Source organism: Syngnathoides biaculeatus, chromosome 15 (assembly GCF_019802595.1).
Source record: "Syngnathoides biaculeatus isolate LvHL_M chromosome 15, ASM1980259v1, whole genome shotgun sequence".
In the NCBI taxonomy this organism is placed as follows: Eukaryota; Metazoa; Chordata; class Actinopteri; order Syngnathiformes; family Syngnathidae; genus Syngnathoides; species Syngnathoides biaculeatus.
The window spans coordinates 5091173-5111937 of NC_084654.1; the positions used below are offsets into that span (position 1 = coordinate 5091173).

Consider the following 20765-nt stretch of genomic DNA (forward strand, 5'->3'; position numbering starts at 1 on the left):
CATGAGACATGGACCCTGACGAACATCACTTACAAGATGCGGCCTTTGGTTTGACACCAGTGCTTTCATATGTCACAAAAGCAAATTCCTGTGTAAAGTCATTGTTCAAAACATTTTTTTTTTTCACGTATCCAAGGCTTATAAAATTATACGAGCATGGCACTGCGATTGTAGGTGTTGGCGGCTGTGCAGTATCCACAGGCATCTGAGTCTTGTGCTCAGGCTACTTAGTGACTAAGCATATGTTCTACCGAGACTGCTACTACTAAAACTACTACGAGTGTTCTTCTCAAGCCATGATGGTGGTGGGCTTGTTTTTATGGTATTGGCTGTTGTTTATACAATCTTATCTTTCCTCAAACACAACAATATCAGGTGCTCGCACGGGATTTGGTCTAATGTCCTTTCATTCAATGGGTCTGCTGTTGAGCTCCAATATCATCTTCTTAATTATATATTTTTTAACACAGGCAGAAGAAGTACCATGCTAACCATGCAAAATATTGATATAATTAAGCTGAGCAATTATTGACATAATTAGGCTGGCTCCTTAAACATGATGTCAAAGTTGTCAGTGGCAAAAATGATACCGCAGTAGACAAGGAAAAACTAAAAGCATTCATTCATTTTCCACACCGTTTATCCTTACGATGGTCCGGGCATTCTGGAGACTGTCCCAGGTGACTGGTGGTACAAAATAAAGACAGAACACCATATGTCACTGATCTCTTTCATTTATTTTTCCTCACAAATACTATATGACATGGGAAGCTCGTGAGACCAGTTCACATGTAAATTAACAGTAGTCCCTTTGGAGTTGTGTCCTTTGTTTTAATTTGTATTTGTATTCATTAAATGCATACGGCTAGAACAGGTATAGGCCAATGTTTTGGCATTGAGTTTTGAAATTTAACAGGTGGGCCAGAAGTCTGGTGTTTGTTTAGCTGTGGCAATTTCAAAACACATCTGAGGTGTTCATCTGGGATCAGTAGAATGTTTTGTTGGTGTTCATCACACTAAAAGTCTGTTCCCACACTAGAGCCAAACGCCACCAGAATCCTTTGTGGCAGCTTCTGGATTTTTGGAAATCTGTCTGCACTTAATGAAGCATATAACTCATCCATTTTGATAAGTGAACTTCTTTTTTTAAGATGATATCACATTGGAGGTCATCAATTACATTTGCAGCTCTCATGGTGCTGTTTCAGGGTCTTGAGTGACTTTATCTTTGATGCCAAAATCTTGATGTATTCTATAATTTAAACTACATTGATGATTTAGGAGCTATTGAAACCTACACAGATAGTTTATTGTGGATTAAAACTCAGGACTGTCCGGATGCTGCAGATGAAAAACACATTTGAGGAAAAGAGTCATTAATTACTGCAAAATTATTTTTACTGATTTAACATTTTGGGTATACCTTTTGCCCTTCTTCAACAGTTTGATGGCTTCATTGATGTGGTCCAAAGGCATGTTGTGTGTGATGAACTCATCCAGTTTAACTTTCTTGTCCATGTAGGCTGCAACCATTTTAGCCACTCCATCCTTACCCTTAAAGCCTAATTCAGAAATGATAAAATATACTAGAGAGAATAAGAGAATTCATCATATTGCATGAGCTACTTTAAATGCTGAAGCTATCTTTTCTTTTATACCTTTATAATTGAATCACAGTTAATTAAGTAAAACCAATTTGACATGATTCAAACATAAAACGTGACCATAGAATGCTACTTGGACACAGAGTTCTAGACTACAGCAGTTTCCCCTTCTTTAGTATGCACATATTGTTGATTTGATTGAATTTTAGCTTCTTTTTTTCCCCCCAACTTTCCAATCCCTGTCAGCTAAGACATGACTGTGTGTCACCCGCCATGATCATGTATTCTTTTGCTGATATTTTATATTTTTTCGATGCTTTGAGCCTGGTTGCATGCAATATTTTTCCATTCCCTGCACATGATGGATTAGCGGAGCTTCCGGCACACATCTGTTTGGCATCATGATTAGTTAAAGTGCCACTGACACCAAAATATACATTTTACAATAGGAAGCGTTATCAAAACTACATATAATATTAATCACTTTGACGATAATACGAGTCATAAAAAGTGAGCTGGGAGTGTTTTATTGAAGTGCAAAGTTGCAAAAGTATGACTCAATATCCCAGTGGTGGCCATATTGTCTGTGACGTCTCGTGCAGGCATCACACTGGGGCAGTCGCCATTGACAACACCCTGTGCCAAATGCAATGGCAGATGAACAAGAGCGATTTTTTTATTTTTTTGACTGATTTTTCTGAGACTGAAGCGCCTTTGGAGGGAGAGAACCTCTTAGAAGCGAATTAAGCGACTGGGGTCATTTTACCATATCGTTTATTTATTAATCTATTATGACGCGGATCTTTTGTTACATTCTCAGAGTAGGTTTACGTCATTAGATGCATATTTCTAAATTGTTCCAATAAGGACGAGGATGGCTGTTGACTGAGCTCTTTGTTAATACTGCTGCTTTTGAACAAGTAAACGGACACCACACTGCCATCCTGGAACATTTACTGGAAATAACATTCGCCTATTTGGTACATTCGTTTGAGGGTGATGACTATATGTTGTTTGGCTAGTTAGCTCGTGTTACACGCTACTATACTGTCTTTGTACTTCTATTTTTTTTCCTTTTGTGTTGTATTGTGTGTGATTAAATTGTCTTAAACGCAATACTAGTGCTTTGTCATATTTTGCTGGTTTGACCAAGGGGATTTATTCTAAATTCACACGTAACATATGCTATAAACCGACCCACCTACCTTTCATTTGGAACACACAATGTTCTTGTTCTTTGCACCTGTGGAATCCATTTTTAACGACAAATCATGTCTTTTGGAAGCATGAATCCAACTTCCTGAGTGTTCGATCAAAATCCAGCATTTTGGCTAACATGCAGAAAAAAAGGTAATTTCTTGTGTTTCCAGTGTGATACCTGCACGATGTCACAAACAAATATGGCCGACACTGGAATGCGCATTGTTTCGAGTCAGACTTGTGCAACTTTGCGCTTTTACAAAACGGTCCCAGCTCACTTTTTCCGACCGGTATTATCATCAAAGTGATTAATATTATTTATAGTTTTGTTAACAACGCCTATTCTAAAATGTGATTTTTAGTGTCAGTGGCACTTTAAAGTAAGCTGTCCTGGAAGTGCAAAACAATATAACAAATTCTGAAACTTTTTTGTATTTCAGAAAACGCATTAACAAAAGGAGAAACACTTTCACAAATGACGAAGCAAATTGTGATAACCCGGAAAAGGAAGCGTCCGATTTCACAGACATTCTTGGAAATCTCATGGCCTTTCTCAGCAAGACCTTCCCCGCTTCAACACGATTGGCTCCTGCAATCGCGAGAAGGGTCGGCTGCACAGATGTAACAAGATGTCCATCCCAGATATAATGAAAACAAAAAGCTGATTATGGTTAGGTTGAGGTTTAAGGGTTTTAGGTTTCAGTTATTTAAAATGAGTAAATATTCAAATTATCGTGGTTAACGGTGGCCCACACCAAGCACCGCGGCCAAACCCAACTGAACTGTTTCCTCGGCTCAAGCTATATAAATAACATGTAAAGCATCAAATATTGTTTTAAATCAATACTAACCTATAGTATATTCATAATGCACAATGTGCCGTTGCATAAAAAAGTGAAGTTTGTTACCAAAATGTATCTTCAAATGACTGGAGCCAGGAGCTTCCTTTCAAATAATCACACTTTCCCTTTAATTCTCGCCAGGACCCTCCTTTAGCAACCTGCTTTATCCTTAACTTTTATCTATCTTTTTGTGCTTTAAGAAGTACAATCAAAATGATATTGTATTTACAGCATTAACAATGCCTATCCAGGCTTGCTGTTGAGGGTGTCCCTGTGAACAGTTGCTCAATGTGTTGGGGTGTGTCAGAAATCTCTTATTTTTATGCAATGGTTCGGTCCAGTCGAGTTCAACCACATTACAGAGTATTCGGATGGCTGAGGGTTAACGGCATATATGTTAACGTCGCCACACTTAATAGGTGACATATTATGTCTTTTACCAGGCGGAAGCAGTTCAGAGTCTTCCACAGGGATACAGCAGCCAATCATAGTGCAGTAGAGGCAGTAACATCGAGGCAGGGCGTGTACTTCAAAACATGCGATGGATTCCTAATAATGTTGGACATTCCTTTTCCGGGTTGTCTCAATTGTAATTTGTTTTGCCTTTTGTAAAAGAGTTTTTGCTTTTGTTTTTGTCTTCTGAAATGTAAACACCTAAGGGGAATTTAGAGTGTCCAATTAATTTTTGGGAGAAGTGGGAGGAAATCAGAGTGCCCTGAGAATCCCATGTAGGCACGGGGAAAGCATGCAAACTCCAAGCAGGCGGGATTTGAACCCCGTTCCTCAATACTGTGATACAGTCGGTCTAACCAGTTGGCTGCCATGATGTAAACAGTAATTCCGTTGTTTGTTTTTTTAAAAACAAATATCACAAAATAAGTACTGGTAATTTATTCTAGAATCAGAAATATATCAGATGAAACAATGTAGAGTTGTTTCTTCACAGAAAATTGCTCGCTTCTTATTGAGTATTGAAAGAAAATCATTTCTGCACTAAAATCAAATGAAGGACATTAATGTGAACTGGTCTACTGGTAAATCTACATTGACCAAAAATATAAACAACACTTTTGGTATTGCTCTCATTTTTTGTGAATTGGACTCCAAGATCTAAAACCTTTTCTTTATACACAAAAAAACCATTTCCCTCAAATACTGTTCAAATCTGTCTGTGTTAGTGAGCATTTCTCTTCGCACAGCACAATCATACCAATGTTGCAAATTCTAATGGCGCGTACAATTGACATGCTGACTGCAGGAATGTTCACCAGAAGCTGTTGCCTGTGAATTGAATGTTCATTTCTCTACCATAATCTGTGTCCAAATGTGTTTAAGACAATTTGGGAGTAAATCCAACAGGTTTCACAAACACAGACCATGTGTAACCACACCAGCCCAGGACGTCCACATCCAGTATGTTTCTCCAAGATCGTCTGAGACTATCCACTCGGACACCTGCTGGAATAATCGGTTCACATCGTCAAAGAATTTCTGCACAAACTCTCAGAAACTATCTCATGGAAGCTCATCAGCAGGCTTGCCATCCTCAATGGGATCTCGATCTAACTGTTGTTCGTCATAGTACCAACTTGAGTGGGCGAATGCTCATATTCGATGGTGTCTGGGATGTTGGAGAGGTGTTCTCTTTATGGATGAATCCCGGTTTTTCACTGCTCAGGATGGATTGCAGACAGCATGTGTCACGCGGGTGAGCGGTTTGCTGATGTCAACGTGTATCGACTGGCCCAGGCTACGATATGGTAAAGGCAGGTGTTTGTTATGGGCATTGAACAGAGATGCATTTTATTGATGGCATTTTTAATGCACAGAGATACCATGACAAGATCCTGAGGTCCATTGTTGTGGCATTTATCCATGACCATCAGATCACGTTGTGGCATGATAATAAATGGCCCCATATGCAAGGATATGTACACAATTACTGGAAGCTGAAAACATCCCATTTCTTGCATGGGCCAACATACTCCCCAGACATGTCACCCCCTGAGCATATATTGGGATGCTTTGCATCAACGTATATGGCAGCCTGTTCCAGTTCCTGCCAATATCCAGCAAACTGAACATTGAAAAGGAGTGGATGAAGATTCCACAGGGTACAATCAACAACCTGATCGACTCCATGCAAAGGAGATGTGTTGCACTGGATGAGGCAAATGGCGGTCACACCAGATGCTGACTGGTTTTCTGGCGTCCAAAATAAAGCAAACCTGCCCATTGTGCCCAGTCCAAGGAACAACTGTGCAATAATCATGCCGTCTCATCTGCATCTTGAGATGCCACACCTGTGAGATGGGCTGGAGTATCCCAACAAAGAAGAAATGAGAGTTACACAGATTTGTCTACAATGTTTGATGGAAAAGGAAAAGGTTTGGATCTTTGAGCCCAACTCATGAAAAATAGGAGCGAAAATAAGTGTTGCTTTTGTTTTTGTATAACAACTAAATCATAACTATGACACGTAATTTATTGTGAGGTTTTAATGTAAAAACCCATTAAAATAAATTAAATTGGAGAACTGTTGTTTGTCTCCTGGAATTGGCTGGCAACCAGTTCACTGTGTATCCAGCCTCCTGGCTGATGATAGCTGGGATAGGCTCCAGCACTACTGTGACCCTTATGAGGATAAGTGGCTCAAAAAATGAATGCCTGGATGGATGGATGAACGACCCTGTATGAGTTATTGTTGTGATATTAAAAAACAATACAGCCAGTCAAGTCAACTGTATCAGAGATATGAAGTTGAGTAACCGCATAATTCTGTCATATAAAAAAAAATATGTGATGCACTGAATCCCCAATAAGTGAACCATATGAAGGATTATTGTATCAGTGTCAGGGGCATGGCCAAGCCACTGCTCTGGGTGGTGCTGCCTGCGAGGGCCATGCCCAAACCACTGCCCTGGGCAGTACCACCTCAGACAGCTGTCCCACAGCTACTCAGCATTACACGGTAATTAGACCAGGCATTTATGCTTTGAATGCGTCATCGGCATTTGCCAATTCATTCCGTTGAGTTACTGCATTCTGGATTCTCTGCTATTGTGCGTCAGTTCGCAAGCCTTGTGTAGAGCATTGATTTGTCACAGTGTATCTGTGCCCTCATAGTCTAGTTACATTTTTGTTCACGTTTCCTAGTTTTGCTTCATAGTCATCGGCCCTTGCTTCATGTTTTTTGGACCTTGCCTGTAGCCCTGCATTTTTGTGCCTCAGACTTCTCAGACTCCTTAAACCATGTATGACCTCAGTTTGGAATAAAACCACTCTGAACACCATGCCCTAGCCTCAGAGTCCTGCAGTTGGGTCCACCCCCATGCTTAATGCTCATGACAATCGAAAATTAACAAATAAAGCAAGTGTTATCATCTTCGCAATGCAAATCCATCAAAATGCCTCAGCTCATTTACCTCCAAATACAGAGCCCTTCCATGTGCGTCCACCAATGAGATCAGTAGGGCGAGCAGAGAATTCTTCCTTATCAGTCCAGCCAACAATCACACTCACTCCCCAACCTTGAATGCAGGACTCCAATGCAGCACGCTAGACAGAAAAAAAGCCAAATTGATTATTTTGCAAGATATTTAATAATTATTTGATCAAACTATTGAATCAAATGTCTCTCACCATGAGTTTTACATCCCCCACACATTCCAGGGAGTAGTCAACTCCCCCATTAGTCATCTCAGATAGAACTTGGCTGATGGGTTTGTTGTGATCCTTTGGGTTAACAAAGTCAGTGGCTCCAAACTCCTTGGCTTTGTCAAACTTGTCTGTGTTGATATCCACAGCTATAATTCTCTTGGCGCCAGCATATTTGCAGCCCATGACTGCAGCCAAACCTACAGCTCCCAAGCCAAACACAGCACAGGTGGAGTCAGGCTCCACCTGAAAGAAAGAAAATAATTGCTAATCATGAGCAATGGACAGTTGAGATAAACTTGTGTAGAATAAAGGAGTTGGAAATCTCAATTTTGTCTCAGCTGTGTGTAATTTGCATTTTAACTGCATTATATTGCATGGCTGTTCAATCGTGATATTGTGGTTCACCTATTGCAGATTTTTTTTTTCCATATTCCATCCATCCATTTTCTGAGCTGCTTATCCTCACATGAGTCGCCAGAGTGGTGGAGCCTATCCAAGCTGTCATTGGGCAGGAGGCCGGGTACATCTTGAACTGGTTACCAGCCAATCGCGGGGCACATACAGGCAGACAACAGTCGCACTCACAATAACACCTAGGAGCAATTTAGAGTCTCCAATTAATGCATGTTTTTGGGATGTGGGTGGAAACCTGACTGCCCGGAGTAAACTCACACAGGCACGGGGAGAATATGCAAACTTCGCACAGGCGGTGCCGGGATATGAACCCCGGTCCTCAGAATAATGAGGCCAACGATCTAACCAGAGGTGCCACCATTCTGCCTTTTTCATATTCATCTTATGTATAATTCTCAAAATCAGCAATTTTTGTGGTGAAATAAACACTTCCTTGTGAAAAACAAATTGTAAAATAAAAAAAAATAAAAATGAACACAAAGGGTGTAATGATTCATTTTAAGAGTGATCTGGTTCATATCACGATTCCTGGTTTGATTTCAGGACGATACTGGTTCATTTAGAGCAATACAAGCTGTAATGATTCTGCAACTATTCTAGCCAAAAATCCAAACCAGTTTGAACAAATATATATATATATATATATACAGTATAAACAAAAATCTGTATTGACCATAATATGATAATTTCCAAGTTCATTAATAGTTAGGGTTCTATACTTCTTGAATTTTGCAGTATTTTGTTCGTAGATCTAGATTCTCCCGACATGTAAAGGTCATTAGAACTATCGTAGCAAAGAATTGAAGCTAACCCCACTCTAAAGCATCCTTGTAATTGGCTGAAATATTCAACTCGATTAAGTGATACGACACGCACTGAGATTTTCACTGACATCAAATTTCACCAGAGACCAACAGAATGAACAAAACTAAATTGATTAAAATCCGTCAAGGTGGGGAGTGTACATATCATTGGACGTATGTGTATAAGTGGGACTTGAGTTGGATACATTGTACTGCCATTTTAAAAACTTTTGCACTCATCTTGAAAAGAAAGGGGAACTGGAGTTCTGTGTACCGGGAGCTGGTGAAGGCTTTTGACAGCTGTCTTGGTTTTTTTTTTTTTTTTTTTTTTTTTTTATATCAGCATTGACATAGACTGGAAATGGATTCTGCATTCTCCCTGACAAGGGAGATGGTGAGCTACCACTTCATTATTCCAACGTGCTGGATTTCTTCAAGACTCCTACCTCTCCAATGTGGTAGGTTTTTGTACTGCAACTGCAGCAGGCCTGACTGAACAAAAGTACCCTTTAACTAAAAAGCAAACAAACTTGACGTTGATTTTGATATCCAAAACTGAGAATGACCGATTTTCTCATTCAACATAACATTTTGTTGGTTTATTTATTTTAACCCAAGTTAAGTTTGTTGTGTGCTATGAAGTCGTGTTCGATAGGTAGGAATTAGAAATACTTTTTTCAATTGTTGAAAATCAATTTTCCACATAAACACTCTTGTGTCTCCAGTTGCTTGTGTGTTTTTGATTAGTATGTCAACTAACAAATCTATTCCTCCTCGAGATGAACCTAAAGAATTACCCTACACTTCGACTGTGTATTAAAAACGATTAACCAGTGATACATGTAGATACCCAGAAAGGGTTACACTTGCCTCACTTACCTACTAACTTGGCGAGTTACAATTAACGTGTTACCATTTCATTTGTGTGTAAGGGAGCAACCAATAGATTGGAGAAACTTCTTTATATATATATCCATCCATCTATCCATTTTCCACGCCTCTTATGCTCACGGGGAGTTTGCTGGAGTGTTGGAGCCAATACCAGCAATCATCAGGCAGGGTACCCCCTGACTGGTTACCAGCCAAACACAGGACACGTGGAGACAGACAACAGTTGCACTCACATTCACACCTAGGGGCAATTTATAGTGTCCAATTAATGGATGTTTTTGGGATGTGGGAGGAAACTGCTTAAATGAAGGAGATCTTCATGGACCACAGGCAATCCAAGAACACTGAGCACACCATTCTTTGAGTTATCCCACCAAGCAACTTATTTGATGAATTAAAGGTGACAGCTGTCAGGGTAGGATGAAAGTTAGAAGCAACTGCAGCAATAGGATTGTGTATCATTTGCGTTGTTGTCGCCTGTTATTCAGGTCTTCCACTTATGTACGCATTTTTTGGTTGCTGTTTTCCATAGTTTCACATCTGTTCTTTCTTTCACAAATGTCAATTATAAAAATTATAATATAAAGACAATCAAACATTGTGTCTTTAATGGCACACACATGGCTGAAGTTGTATCGTCACACCTGAGCATTATTGACTGCTGCTCCAAATCCTGTGCAGATTCCACAGCCAAGGAGACAGACTTTATCCAAAGGGGCAGCAGGGTCGATCTTGGCCAGAGCAATCTGGTTAAGTACGGTGTACTGTGAGAAGGTACTGATTCCCATAAACTGCAGCAACTTCTTTCCTTTGCAGGTTAATTTGGAGGCTGGTGCTTTGCTCACATTGTGAGGAACAACATCCCTAGACATGAGAGAGGTGTTGGTGTAAATATTCAGGATTACAGATTTAAGGATTACCTTTGGTCATAGAGAGGGTTTAAGGTTGAACCAACAAAAAAAATATAGATGATGTGATCAAAGTCTATTTAAGTCAGCCTTGTACCTATTTTAAGTAGAAGTGTACATTCAAAAGACTTGTATTCATGTCAATATTTCATCCACATTATACAGTATTATTTTTCATAACATAGAAAAAAGCCCTCATTTCATCACCTGATTTGACCATCTTTTGGCAATAAGCATTGACAAATCACTTCGCAAAATGAGTTTAATATTGTTAAAGAGAGTATTTGCTTACCAATATCATCAAGTGACTTGTGTGAGATGTGCGGTCGAGATGCTCTATTGAATATCTGTCGCCAAATTAACACATCCTAAAATATATCACTGTCAGGGGTGCACGCAACAATTTTGGACCGGTTCTCAAAGGAGCTTTTGAAGTTGTTGCTTGATAAAAAAAAAAAAAAAAATCATGACTCACACGCCCTACTACTGTAAATGAACTTAAAGACTCACAGCAGGGTACTCTACGATCAGCTGATGTGGGGCAGTTCTCTAGAGCAGCACTTGACAACCTTTGCGCCACAAGTCGTTTGCGAAGATCACAACACTACTCCAACCCTGTCTCATTTCTAAATGGGTTGTATTTTGGCAAAGCACAATTGAAAAAAAAGATAAAGACTAATATCAACAAGAAATAAAGCTATGATGTATTTTTTACATTTGTTGGGCAGATTTAATTTGGATAAAATAGGTGATTTTGTAAATGCTACTTTAGCTATATAACTTTTCCTCATTGGCTCCTCCTCTTATGTGGTCACTTATTAAGTCATTTCCCGTTTTCGGACTTGTGCTCATTTTTCTCAAGATACTTAATTTACCTGTAAAAATTTGCTGTTCGTAGTGGTTTACTCTGTAAGACTGTTTCATCCAGAGTTCTGTGATAAGTCTGCTATAGCATCAAGCATTGATTCTAAAAATAAGTATTAGCCGCTTTTCCAGCAAGCTGGGAATGACAATGCCAAGACCGCCGGTGACTGGAGGGTCTGAGAAGCACTGTAAAACTAACTATCCAGAACAGGCCAGAAGCAGTTGAGGTGGTTCTGTCGCTGCACTCATTATCAAAGCTCTGAAGAATCCCCCTCGTGAGAGGAGAAAGGTCAGAACATCAAGCACACCGGAAGTGTGACCTTTAATGATATTGAGGGCATTGTTCATGTCAGGCAACATCGTTACATTGGTCGGGAGATGCCACGAACAATCAAGGAGATTGTGCGTATGGCTCAGTTGTTTCAACCACGGATGGTCATCCTCCTCATGATGTCACTGATGACATCAACAGGGCCAAAATCGAGTGTCCATCTTACTACTTATACTGTATATGTTGGATATAACGCTCATCCATACACTGTCCAACTGCAAAATGTTTTTTATGCAAATGTGTAATGACATACTTGAATCTGGTGCACTTTAATTATCACTCTTTATTTGGACCCCTGACTATTGTTAGCACAGTCTACAATTAGGGTGTTCAAACCAAAGGCAGACAATGATAATATATACATTGAAACATTTTTAAAGAAAAGAAGTAAACCTATATAAATAACCATGACAGACATCTGTGAAGGATGAACGGTATAAAACTTTCAGTAAGAGGACTCAGATGGATTTCTGTATGAATTGGTAATGGACTGTAATCTGATTTTTATCTATGTAATAACAAACAGTGCTTACAAATGATGTAATTTGAGAAGGCTAATGCTTTGGAACTGGATGGGTTTGATTTTTGCACTACTGTGGATGTGGACAAAATGTAAAATGGCAACTTGTTGGAGAAATGCTAGTCTGCTTCCTGACTGCTGCTGAAGTGTCCATAAGTAAACCATCGACCCTCCTGCAAGAGCTATCGGTGGATCGCCACTTGGACGCCCCTTTTACTCTAACATTACTCCTTGCATTGCATACAGATGTGTGTGGGTTGAAATGTATATACAGCAACATGGAATTGAATTTCCACATGAAAGATTTTAATGGGTGTGATACATTGATCAATTCATTAAACTGACTTTGGATCAATCAGTACCCTGTCTCTCTCACCAAAAGTCAGCTGGTATAGGCCCTACCTTAACAACAACACTGATGGTGGAAAAGTGAGATTAAAAAAATGGATGTATAGTTTCATAGATGGTATTTTGATGTAACAAATGTGACATTCCCCTCCTTGAGCCGGCACCTTATTGTGATGGAGAGGTTTGTGTGTCCCATTAATCCTAGGAGCTAAGTTGTCTGGGGCTCCAGGCACCTGGTTGGGTCATCCACACCAAAAAGGTCCAAGGTGAGGGACCAGACAAAGCGCAGCTCCATAAAACCCGATGATGAGTACAAAAAAATAGATCTAGGTTTCCCTTGCTTTGTCAGGGACGTGGTCATGCCACTGCCGTGTGTGTGGCTGCTCCTAGCAGCAGCTCCCTACCTGCACCTCATTGAGGATAATGTCGTCATGCTTTCAAGACTTGTGTGTCGTGTCTTAGTTTGCCAATTTGTTGCATGAGACTGCATGAGTCTAGCGCGAGTATACGAGTTTTCTTAATGATATATTTGCCTCGTTACAATGTCCCAGCGTTCCTGTGCCACCATAGCCAAGTCTAGTCAAGTCTTGTTTTTGCCTTGTAGTTATCTGACCTCGCTTTCACGATTTTGGACATTACCTTCATTCACGTGTTTTTGAGCTCAAACAGTGGCTGTCTCCTGCTCATGAATCGGCGATGCCCAACCTGCAGCCAGCGCCATGCTCTCCGGCAGTGGGCCCTCAACGTACAGCTGCAGCTTCTCGCTTATATTTTGACGAGTTCTAACCAGCAGCTATTCTCTCGCTTTTGCTTCAGTGGCAAAACCCGGCCCCCACCGTCCACTAAATACTTTTATTCTTGCGGTGCTCAGCCTGTGCCATCCTCCACATGCTCATGCCTTGTTGGTGCCAGGCCTGCAGCATTTGCTGCGTGCAACTTCATTCAATATGCATCATGCGCTTGAGCAGCGGTGAGGAACTGGCCTTCTTTTTCAGTGCTTGTTCCTGCGACACCTGAAGCAGCCGCCGCCTCGTGCTCTTGACATGGTGAAGCCTGACCTCGAGTTGCTTCTCACTCGTGTCTCTGCAGAGCCTGACACTGAGCCGGTTCTTGTTCATGTTTCGGCAGGGCCAGACGCCGAGTCACCTCTTGCTTATGCTTGGTGTTTCCTGACCAGCAGCTGCCTCTTAATTATGCCTCAGCCTTGCGTGAGTCGCAGCCACCTCTTGCCCATGTCTCAGCAGTGCCTGCCCCCCAGCCGCAGTATCCCGGCCACGCCTCAGCGGATCTCGACCAGCAGCCGCCGCCTCTTATCTAAACCTTGACGGTTTTCAACCAGTAGCAGCCCGCTGCCTCTCCCTCGTGCCTCGAGGGTGCTTTGGCCACAACTGTCACCTGTTCCTGTTTGGCTCATTATGTATTTTCCATAATAAACACCATGTTAAAGTATAAGGGTGTTTATGTGAATTTGGGACCAGGACACACTAGGTCACAGTTCGATCTAATTTGTGGTTATGTCATCAGACTTACAACTACATGTCTTGGATACTCAGGTGAAGAGAGGAGCGGCGGTGTCATTGATCACAACATGGTGGTGAGTTGGCCCCGTGGTGGGGGAAGATTGCAGTCATATGTTGTAGGCAGAATTCCCTGTCAGAAGGACATTAAACTCCTACTTCTGAAAGAACTTTGATAATGTTCCATGGAATGCAGGGCATATTGAGTTCGAGTGGACCATGTTTTGTGCCTTCATTGCTGAAACGGCAGACCATAACTGTGGCTGTAAGGTGGTCGGTGCCTGTCGTGGCAGCAATCCCTTGGACACCAATAGTGAGAGATGCCACCAGGCAGAAGAAGGAGTCCAATTGGGTATTTTTGGCCTGTGGGACTCCTGAGTTAGCTGATGGGTTCCAGTTGGCCAAGCTGAATGCAGCGTTGGTGGTTGCTCAAGCAAAAGAAAAAGCAGAAAAACACACAGGCCTGGGAGGGGTTCAAGTGAGGCAATGGAGAAATACTTCCAGAGGGCTTCGATGAAATTCTGGTCCACCATCTGGTGTCTCAGGAAGGGGAAGCAGTGCACCATCAACACTATGGATGGATTGTTTTCACTGACATCACATTTTTTGCTTAATTACTCATACACCACTGCGCACCGCCATTTAACTTCCCTACCTAACGCCTACCAGTGTGGTAGCCTCCGGAATGCTCTCCCTGTTACTGTTTGTGTTTCTGTGTTTCACGGGTGTCTCGGGACACAAGTACACAAGAGAGGACTTGCTAACCATTAGAGAGTCTTCTTCTGACTTTTCTTCTGACTTCTGAAGAACTCTCACCAGTTTGCTGAAGCTTTTTTCAGAGTTGCTAGTCACCACGCTCTTCAAAGCCTCGCGACGCAGAGGCTCACGATCTGGGATACAAGTCCGCCTTCGAAAGCGTCTAACACTTCCGCCAATCCATTTTGCGAACCTACGCTCCCTAGCTAATAAAACGGATGAACTTAAGCTTATGATTAAAACCTGCAAAGACTTTGCATGTTCTGTGGCTCTGTGCTTCACAGAGACTTGGCTTTGTGGACGAGTGCCCAATGCTCCTAGCTCCCCGGCTTCCACCTCCATTGTGCTGATCGTGTCGCTGAGCTCACAAGCTTAATTGATACTCTTTTCAGAAGCCCAACATTTCAGTTAAGATCCTTTTTTGTTAGTCACTTGAAAGGTTTGAGAATTTTGTGAAATACTGCATTTGTTTATTCTTTTGTCTTTCTGCCATTGTCATCAAATTTTAAACAAATAATAAACATTTCGCTTTGCTTGTGGGGAACTAATATACAGGTTTTACTTTTTGAAAAAAAAAAAAAAAAGGAATAAATGGAGTTTGCCTTGATATTTAAAAAAAAAAAAAATATATATATATATATATATATATATATGGGCACTTACCTGTATGCTAAGATGGAAAATGAAAGATGGTGGAATATGCTTTTATATCAACAAGGAATGGTGCACGGACGTTACAGAGCTCAGCACACACTGGAGCATGCTTTTAGAGTCGCTGTTTTTGATCTGTAAGCTGTTTTATTTGCCACATGACTTCACATCTTTTATCCTAGTTGGTGTTTACATTTCGCCTCAAGCTCACCAAGCTAGCATGACCGCCGCATTGATAGCACTCGCTGAGCAGATAAAACAATATTGGGGAAAAAAACCACCCAGATACGCCGCTCATTATTCTAGATTTTTAACACAGCTAAACCCAACCATGAACTCCCTAAATATGGGTTGTTTTCACGTGACGTCACCCGTTGTGCTGCCTCGGGAAAATAGCTTACGAAATACCATCAAGACCCCAATTTTTGTTAGCTACAACAACCTAACTATAAAAAATAAGACTTAACTAACCATTTACGAAGTGTCTTGAGAAGACAGGTGTCTGATCCCACTGCTCCTGCGTCGTGATGTCTTCACAATGATCGCCGTTTTCCATAACATTCATCTCTGTTCACTGATAATTCGCACTTCATCACCTTAATTAGAGATAATTCAATGTACGCGTAACGAGCTCAGGGAAATAAAAGGGCGCTGTCAGCTATTTGCCCAAGGAAACACAATGGGTGACCTCACATGAAAACAACCCATTGTGAGGTTGGGGCATTGCTGACCTCAACTCGGTATGTTGTGAGCTGGAGGGGAGTACTTCAAAGACCTCAATTCCACCGAAATGCCTTCCCATGAGGAAACAGAGTCTGGCTTCTCTGAGGCAGGCTCTCCTATCTTTGGGGTCGAGCTCACCAAGGTAGTTAAAAAGTTTCATGGTGGCAAGGCCCTGGAGGTGAATGAGATTTCCTTGGATTTCCTAAAGACTCTGGATCTTGGGGTGGTCTCCTGGTTGACAAACCTCTGCAACATCGCATGTACATTGGGAATAATGCCTTTGGATAGGCAAACTCGTGTGGTGGTCCCCCTTTTTAAGAAGGGGGATCAGAGGTGTGTTCCAATTACAGGAGCAGCACACTCCTCAGTCTACAAGGTAAGGTCTATTCAGGGGTGACGGAGAGGAGGGACAATCGAGAAGTCGAATCTCGGATTCTGGAGCAATGTGGTTTTTGTCCTGGCTGTGGTATTGAGGACCAGCTCTACACCCTTGTCAGGATCCTCAAGGGTGCATTGGAGTTGACCCAACTAGTCTACATGTGTTTTGTAGATTTTAAGAAGGCGTTTGACTGTGACCTTTGGGGAGACCAGTGGGGGGTGCTTCAGGAGCAACATTCCCTCAGATTTTTTGTCTGAGCAAACATACTAAGCCCCTGAGCACTCCCTTTGACCACTGTGAGCAACATTAGATGTATGCACTGTGGCCAGATCAGTGTCATCCATTGAATTTACATGGCTCATGAAAAGATTTAGATTACAGCATTTACATTCCCCTCAGAACATTTTTAAGAAAAAATTGATTTGTGTATTTGCAAACTTACAATTAAAATGTCAAAAGACAAAAAATACATTGCTAACAAACCAAGCCAACTATCCATCCATCCATTTATTTTCTTTGCCACTTATCCTCACAAGAGTCACAGGGAGTGCTGGAACCTATCCCACCTGTCAACGGGCAGGAGTCAGGGTACACCCTGAACTGGTTGCCAGCCAATCACAGGGCACATAAAGACGAAGAGCCATTCGCACTCACAATCACACCTCGGGGAAATTTACAGTGTCCAATTAATCTTGCATGTTTTTGGGATGTGGGAGGAAACTGGAGTGCCCGGAGAAAACCGGTGCAGGCACAGGGAGAACATGCAAACTCCACACAGGCAGGGCCCGGATCGAACCCTGATTCTCACAACTGTGAGGCCAACGGTTTACCAGCTGACCCACCGTGCCGCCCTACCAAGCCAACCATGAACTATAAATTTGAAAGGTCGCTTTTTTTTCAATCTGCAATGATATCCACATCTGCTTTTTTGTGTAAAACTGATTTATGCAGAATATATTTTGTAATGCATGTTGAAAGCTGAATGATGCACAAAAACAGTTTAAAGGTTAGTGTTATGTTGCCTTCTTCTTTTCCTTTCTGCTTGTCCCGTTAGCTTTCGCCACAGCGTGTCATCTTTTTCCATCTAAGCCTATCTAGTGCATCTCCTTCTCTAACACCCACTGTCGTCATGTCTTCCCGCACAACATCCATCAACCTTCTCTTTGGTCTTCCTCTTGCTTTTTTGCCTGGCAGCTCCATCCTCAGCACCCTTCTACCAATGTACTCACTCTCTCGCCTCGGGAAATGTCCAAACCATCGAAGTCTGCTCTCTCGAACCTTGTCTCCAAAACATCCAACATTGGCTGTCCCTCTAATTAGCTCATTTCCAATACTATCCAACCTGCCTACTCCGAGCAAGGACCTCAACATCTTCATTCTGCCACCTCCAGTTCTGCTTCCTGTTGTCTCTTCATTGCCACCGTCTCTAATCCATACATCATGGCCGGCCTCACCACGGTTTTATAACCCTAACCCTAATATTTGCCCTTCATCCTAGCATAGACTCTTCTGTCACATAACACACCAAACACCTTTCGCCAGCTGATCCAACCTGCTTGAACCTGTTTCTTCATTTCCTTACTACACTCACCTTTGCTCTGCATTGTTAACGCCAAGTATTGGAAGTCGTCCACCATCGTTATCTCTTATCCCTGGAGCCTCACTCTTCCCCCTCCACCCCTGTCATTCAAGCATATATATTCTGTTTTACTTCGGCTAATCTTCATTCCTCTCCTTTCCAGCGCGTGCCTCCATCTTTCTAATTGTTCATTCACCTGCTCCCTGCTTTCACTGCATATCACAATATCATCTGCGAACATCATGGTCCAGTCCAACCTCATTCGTCAGCCTATCCGTTACCACAGCGAACAGGAAGGGCCTCAGAGCTGATCCCTGATACAATCCCACCTTCACCTTAAATTCTTTTGTTACGTCTATGGCACACCTCATCATTATTCTGCTGCCCTGATACATGTCCTGTACTATTCTAACATATTTCTCCGCCACACCAGACTTCCAAATGTAGTACCACAGTTCCTCTCGTGGTACTCTGTCAAAGGCTTTCTCTAGGTCTACAAAGACTCAATGTAGCTCTTTCTGGCCTTCTCTGTAGTTTTCCATGAGCATCCTCAAGGCAAATAATGCATCTGTGGTACTCTTTCGAGGCATGAAAGCACACTGTTGCTCGCAGATACTAATTTCTGTCCTGAGTCTACCCTCCACTACTCTTTCCCATAACTTCATTGTGTGGTTCATCAACTTTATTCCTCTATAGTTGCCAGAGCTCTGCAAGTCACTTTTGTTATTAAAAAATTGGAACTAGCACACTTTTCCTGCATTCTTTGGGCATCTTCTCACCCCCTAGTATTCTGTTGAAAAACTCCATAGCCACCTCTCCAAATTCTTTCCATACCTCCACCGGTATATCATCAAGACCAACTGCCTTTCCATTTTTTTATCCTTTGTAGTGCCTTTCTAACTTCCTCCTTGCTAATAATTGCCCCTTCATGGTCCTTCTCACTTCTCTTCTCTCTTATTTTATTCATTGATCAACTTCTCCAAGTATTCTTTCCATCGATTCAGCACACTACTGGCACCAGTCAACACATTTACATCTCTATCCTTAATCACCCTTACCTGTCTCACATCCTTCCCATCTCTACCCCTCTGTCAGGCCGACCTGTAGAGCTCCTTTTCTCCTGGTTTCGTGTCCAACCTGGTGTAGACGTGGTTATATGACTCTTGTTTAGCCTTCGCCACCTCTACATTTGCCCCATGTTGCATCTCAATGTATTTGTTCCGCCTCTTCTCAGTCCTCTCCATGTCCCACTTCTTGGTTGCTAATCTCTTTCCTTGGCCGACTTCCTGTATTTTAGGGTTCCACTACCAAGTCTCCTACTCACCTTTCCTACCAGAAGACACACCAAGTACTCTCCTGCCTGTCTCTCGAATCACCTTGGCTATAGTAGGCCAGTCTTCCGGAAGCTCATCCTATCCAACGAGAGCCTGTCTCACCCCTTTCCGGAAGGCTGAAGAATGTTATGTTGCCCCCTATATTTAAAATACAGAATTAGCTTTTTGTGCACAGTATTTTCTGTGGTTTTATCCTTGATCAGGCGGTGTCAAGGTGGAATTGTAACATTACACACCAGACCTTTCTCGCCCAAAAAAGAGAAAATCTCCCTCAGACCCCTCCATGATTTCCAAGTGGGAGAACTTGCAATATAGCACAGTGTTCAAATACTTATTTTCTTCACTGTAGCTGTATAGCTGTTTGCCCAGTGATTGTTTTTGGTCCAAAATCATTAACTTCCAAAAATCAATTTAGGATTATCATTTAGGATCTCTTTGCAGAGAAGAGAGTGGTTGCTTAAGCAGCTTACCATGCTTTTGCACACTGGTTAGTCTTTGGGCTCTTACAGAAGCGGCACTCTCTACACTGGGAGACGATCAGGGGGATAACTTTGTCACCTACAAGGCAAAAACCTGGCTTAATATAAGCAAACAAGGCTCAAGTAAAGCAAACATCTAAACTTTATTTTAGTGTCTAATTCTTTCATGTTTTGGAACATTTGTAAGGTAAGAGATCCTCAGAAACTGACCTGGTTGAAATTCTGTGACTCCAGGGCCAACACTCTCCACAATTCCTGCTCCTTCATGGCCGAGAATCATTGGAAAGAGGCCTTTTGTGTCAGCCTCATCCAGGTAGAAAAGGTCAGTGCGACAGAGACCCGTTGCCACGATCTACTCCAAAGAGAGTGACTTGTTAGTAAAAACACCCACTAAAGGGGTTTTTGGTATTACATACAGTGAAGAAAAGAAGTATTTGAACACAAATTGCTAAATTGCAAGTTCTTCTAGTTGGAAATCATGGCGGGGTCTGAAATGTTCATCATAGGTGCATGTCCACTGTGAGAGAGAGATAATCTAAAAAGAAAAATCCAGAAATCACAATATATGATTTTTTATATATTTATTTGTGTGATACAGCTACAAATAAACATTTGAACACCTGTCTATAAGCTAGAATTCTGACCTCCAAAGACCAGTTAGTCCACCTTTAAAAGTCCACCTCCACTCCATGTATTATCCTGAATCAGATGCACCTGTGTGAGGTCGTTAGCTGCATAAAGACACCTGTCCACCCCATACAATCTGTAAAACTCAAACTTGTAACATGGCCAAGACCAAAGAGCTGTCCAAAGACACCAGAGACAAAATTGTAGAACTCCACATGGCTGGAAAGGGCTACGGAGAAATTGCCAAGCAGCTTGGTGAAAAAGGGTCCACTGTTGGAGCAATTATTAGAAAATGGAAGAAGCTAAACATGACGGTCAATCTCAATCGAAGTGGA

General features: G+C 41.8%; 1 protein-coding gene across 4 annotated transcripts in view; it reads right to left on the reverse strand.

The window, feature by feature from the left end:
• Positions 1–696: 696 nt before the first annotated feature.
• LOC133513056 (alcohol dehydrogenase 1-like) overlaps positions 697–20765 on the reverse strand; it is a 46694-nt gene continuing 26625 nt past the window's right edge. For 2 of the 4 annotated variants that reach the window (XM_061843352.1, XM_061843350.1), the window contains exons 4-10: positions 20014–20155; positions 19795–19882; positions 10059–10278; positions 7289–7549; positions 7072–7204; positions 1424–1562; positions 699–1341 (exon numbers count right to left, since the gene is read on the reverse strand). In XM_061843352.1, coding sequence (XP_061699336.1) covers positions 1308–1341; positions 1424–1562; positions 7072–7204; positions 7289–7549; positions 10059–10278; positions 19795–19882; positions 20014–20155 — 1017 coding nt within the window. In that variant the 3' untranslated portion in view covers positions 699–1307. Of the gene's footprint in view, positions 1342–1423; positions 1563–7071; positions 7205–7288; positions 7550–10058; positions 10279–19794; positions 19883–20013; positions 20156–20765 lie in introns of all 4 variants that reach the window. The other 2 variants (XM_061843349.1, XM_061843353.1) reach the window with 2 other exon arrangements.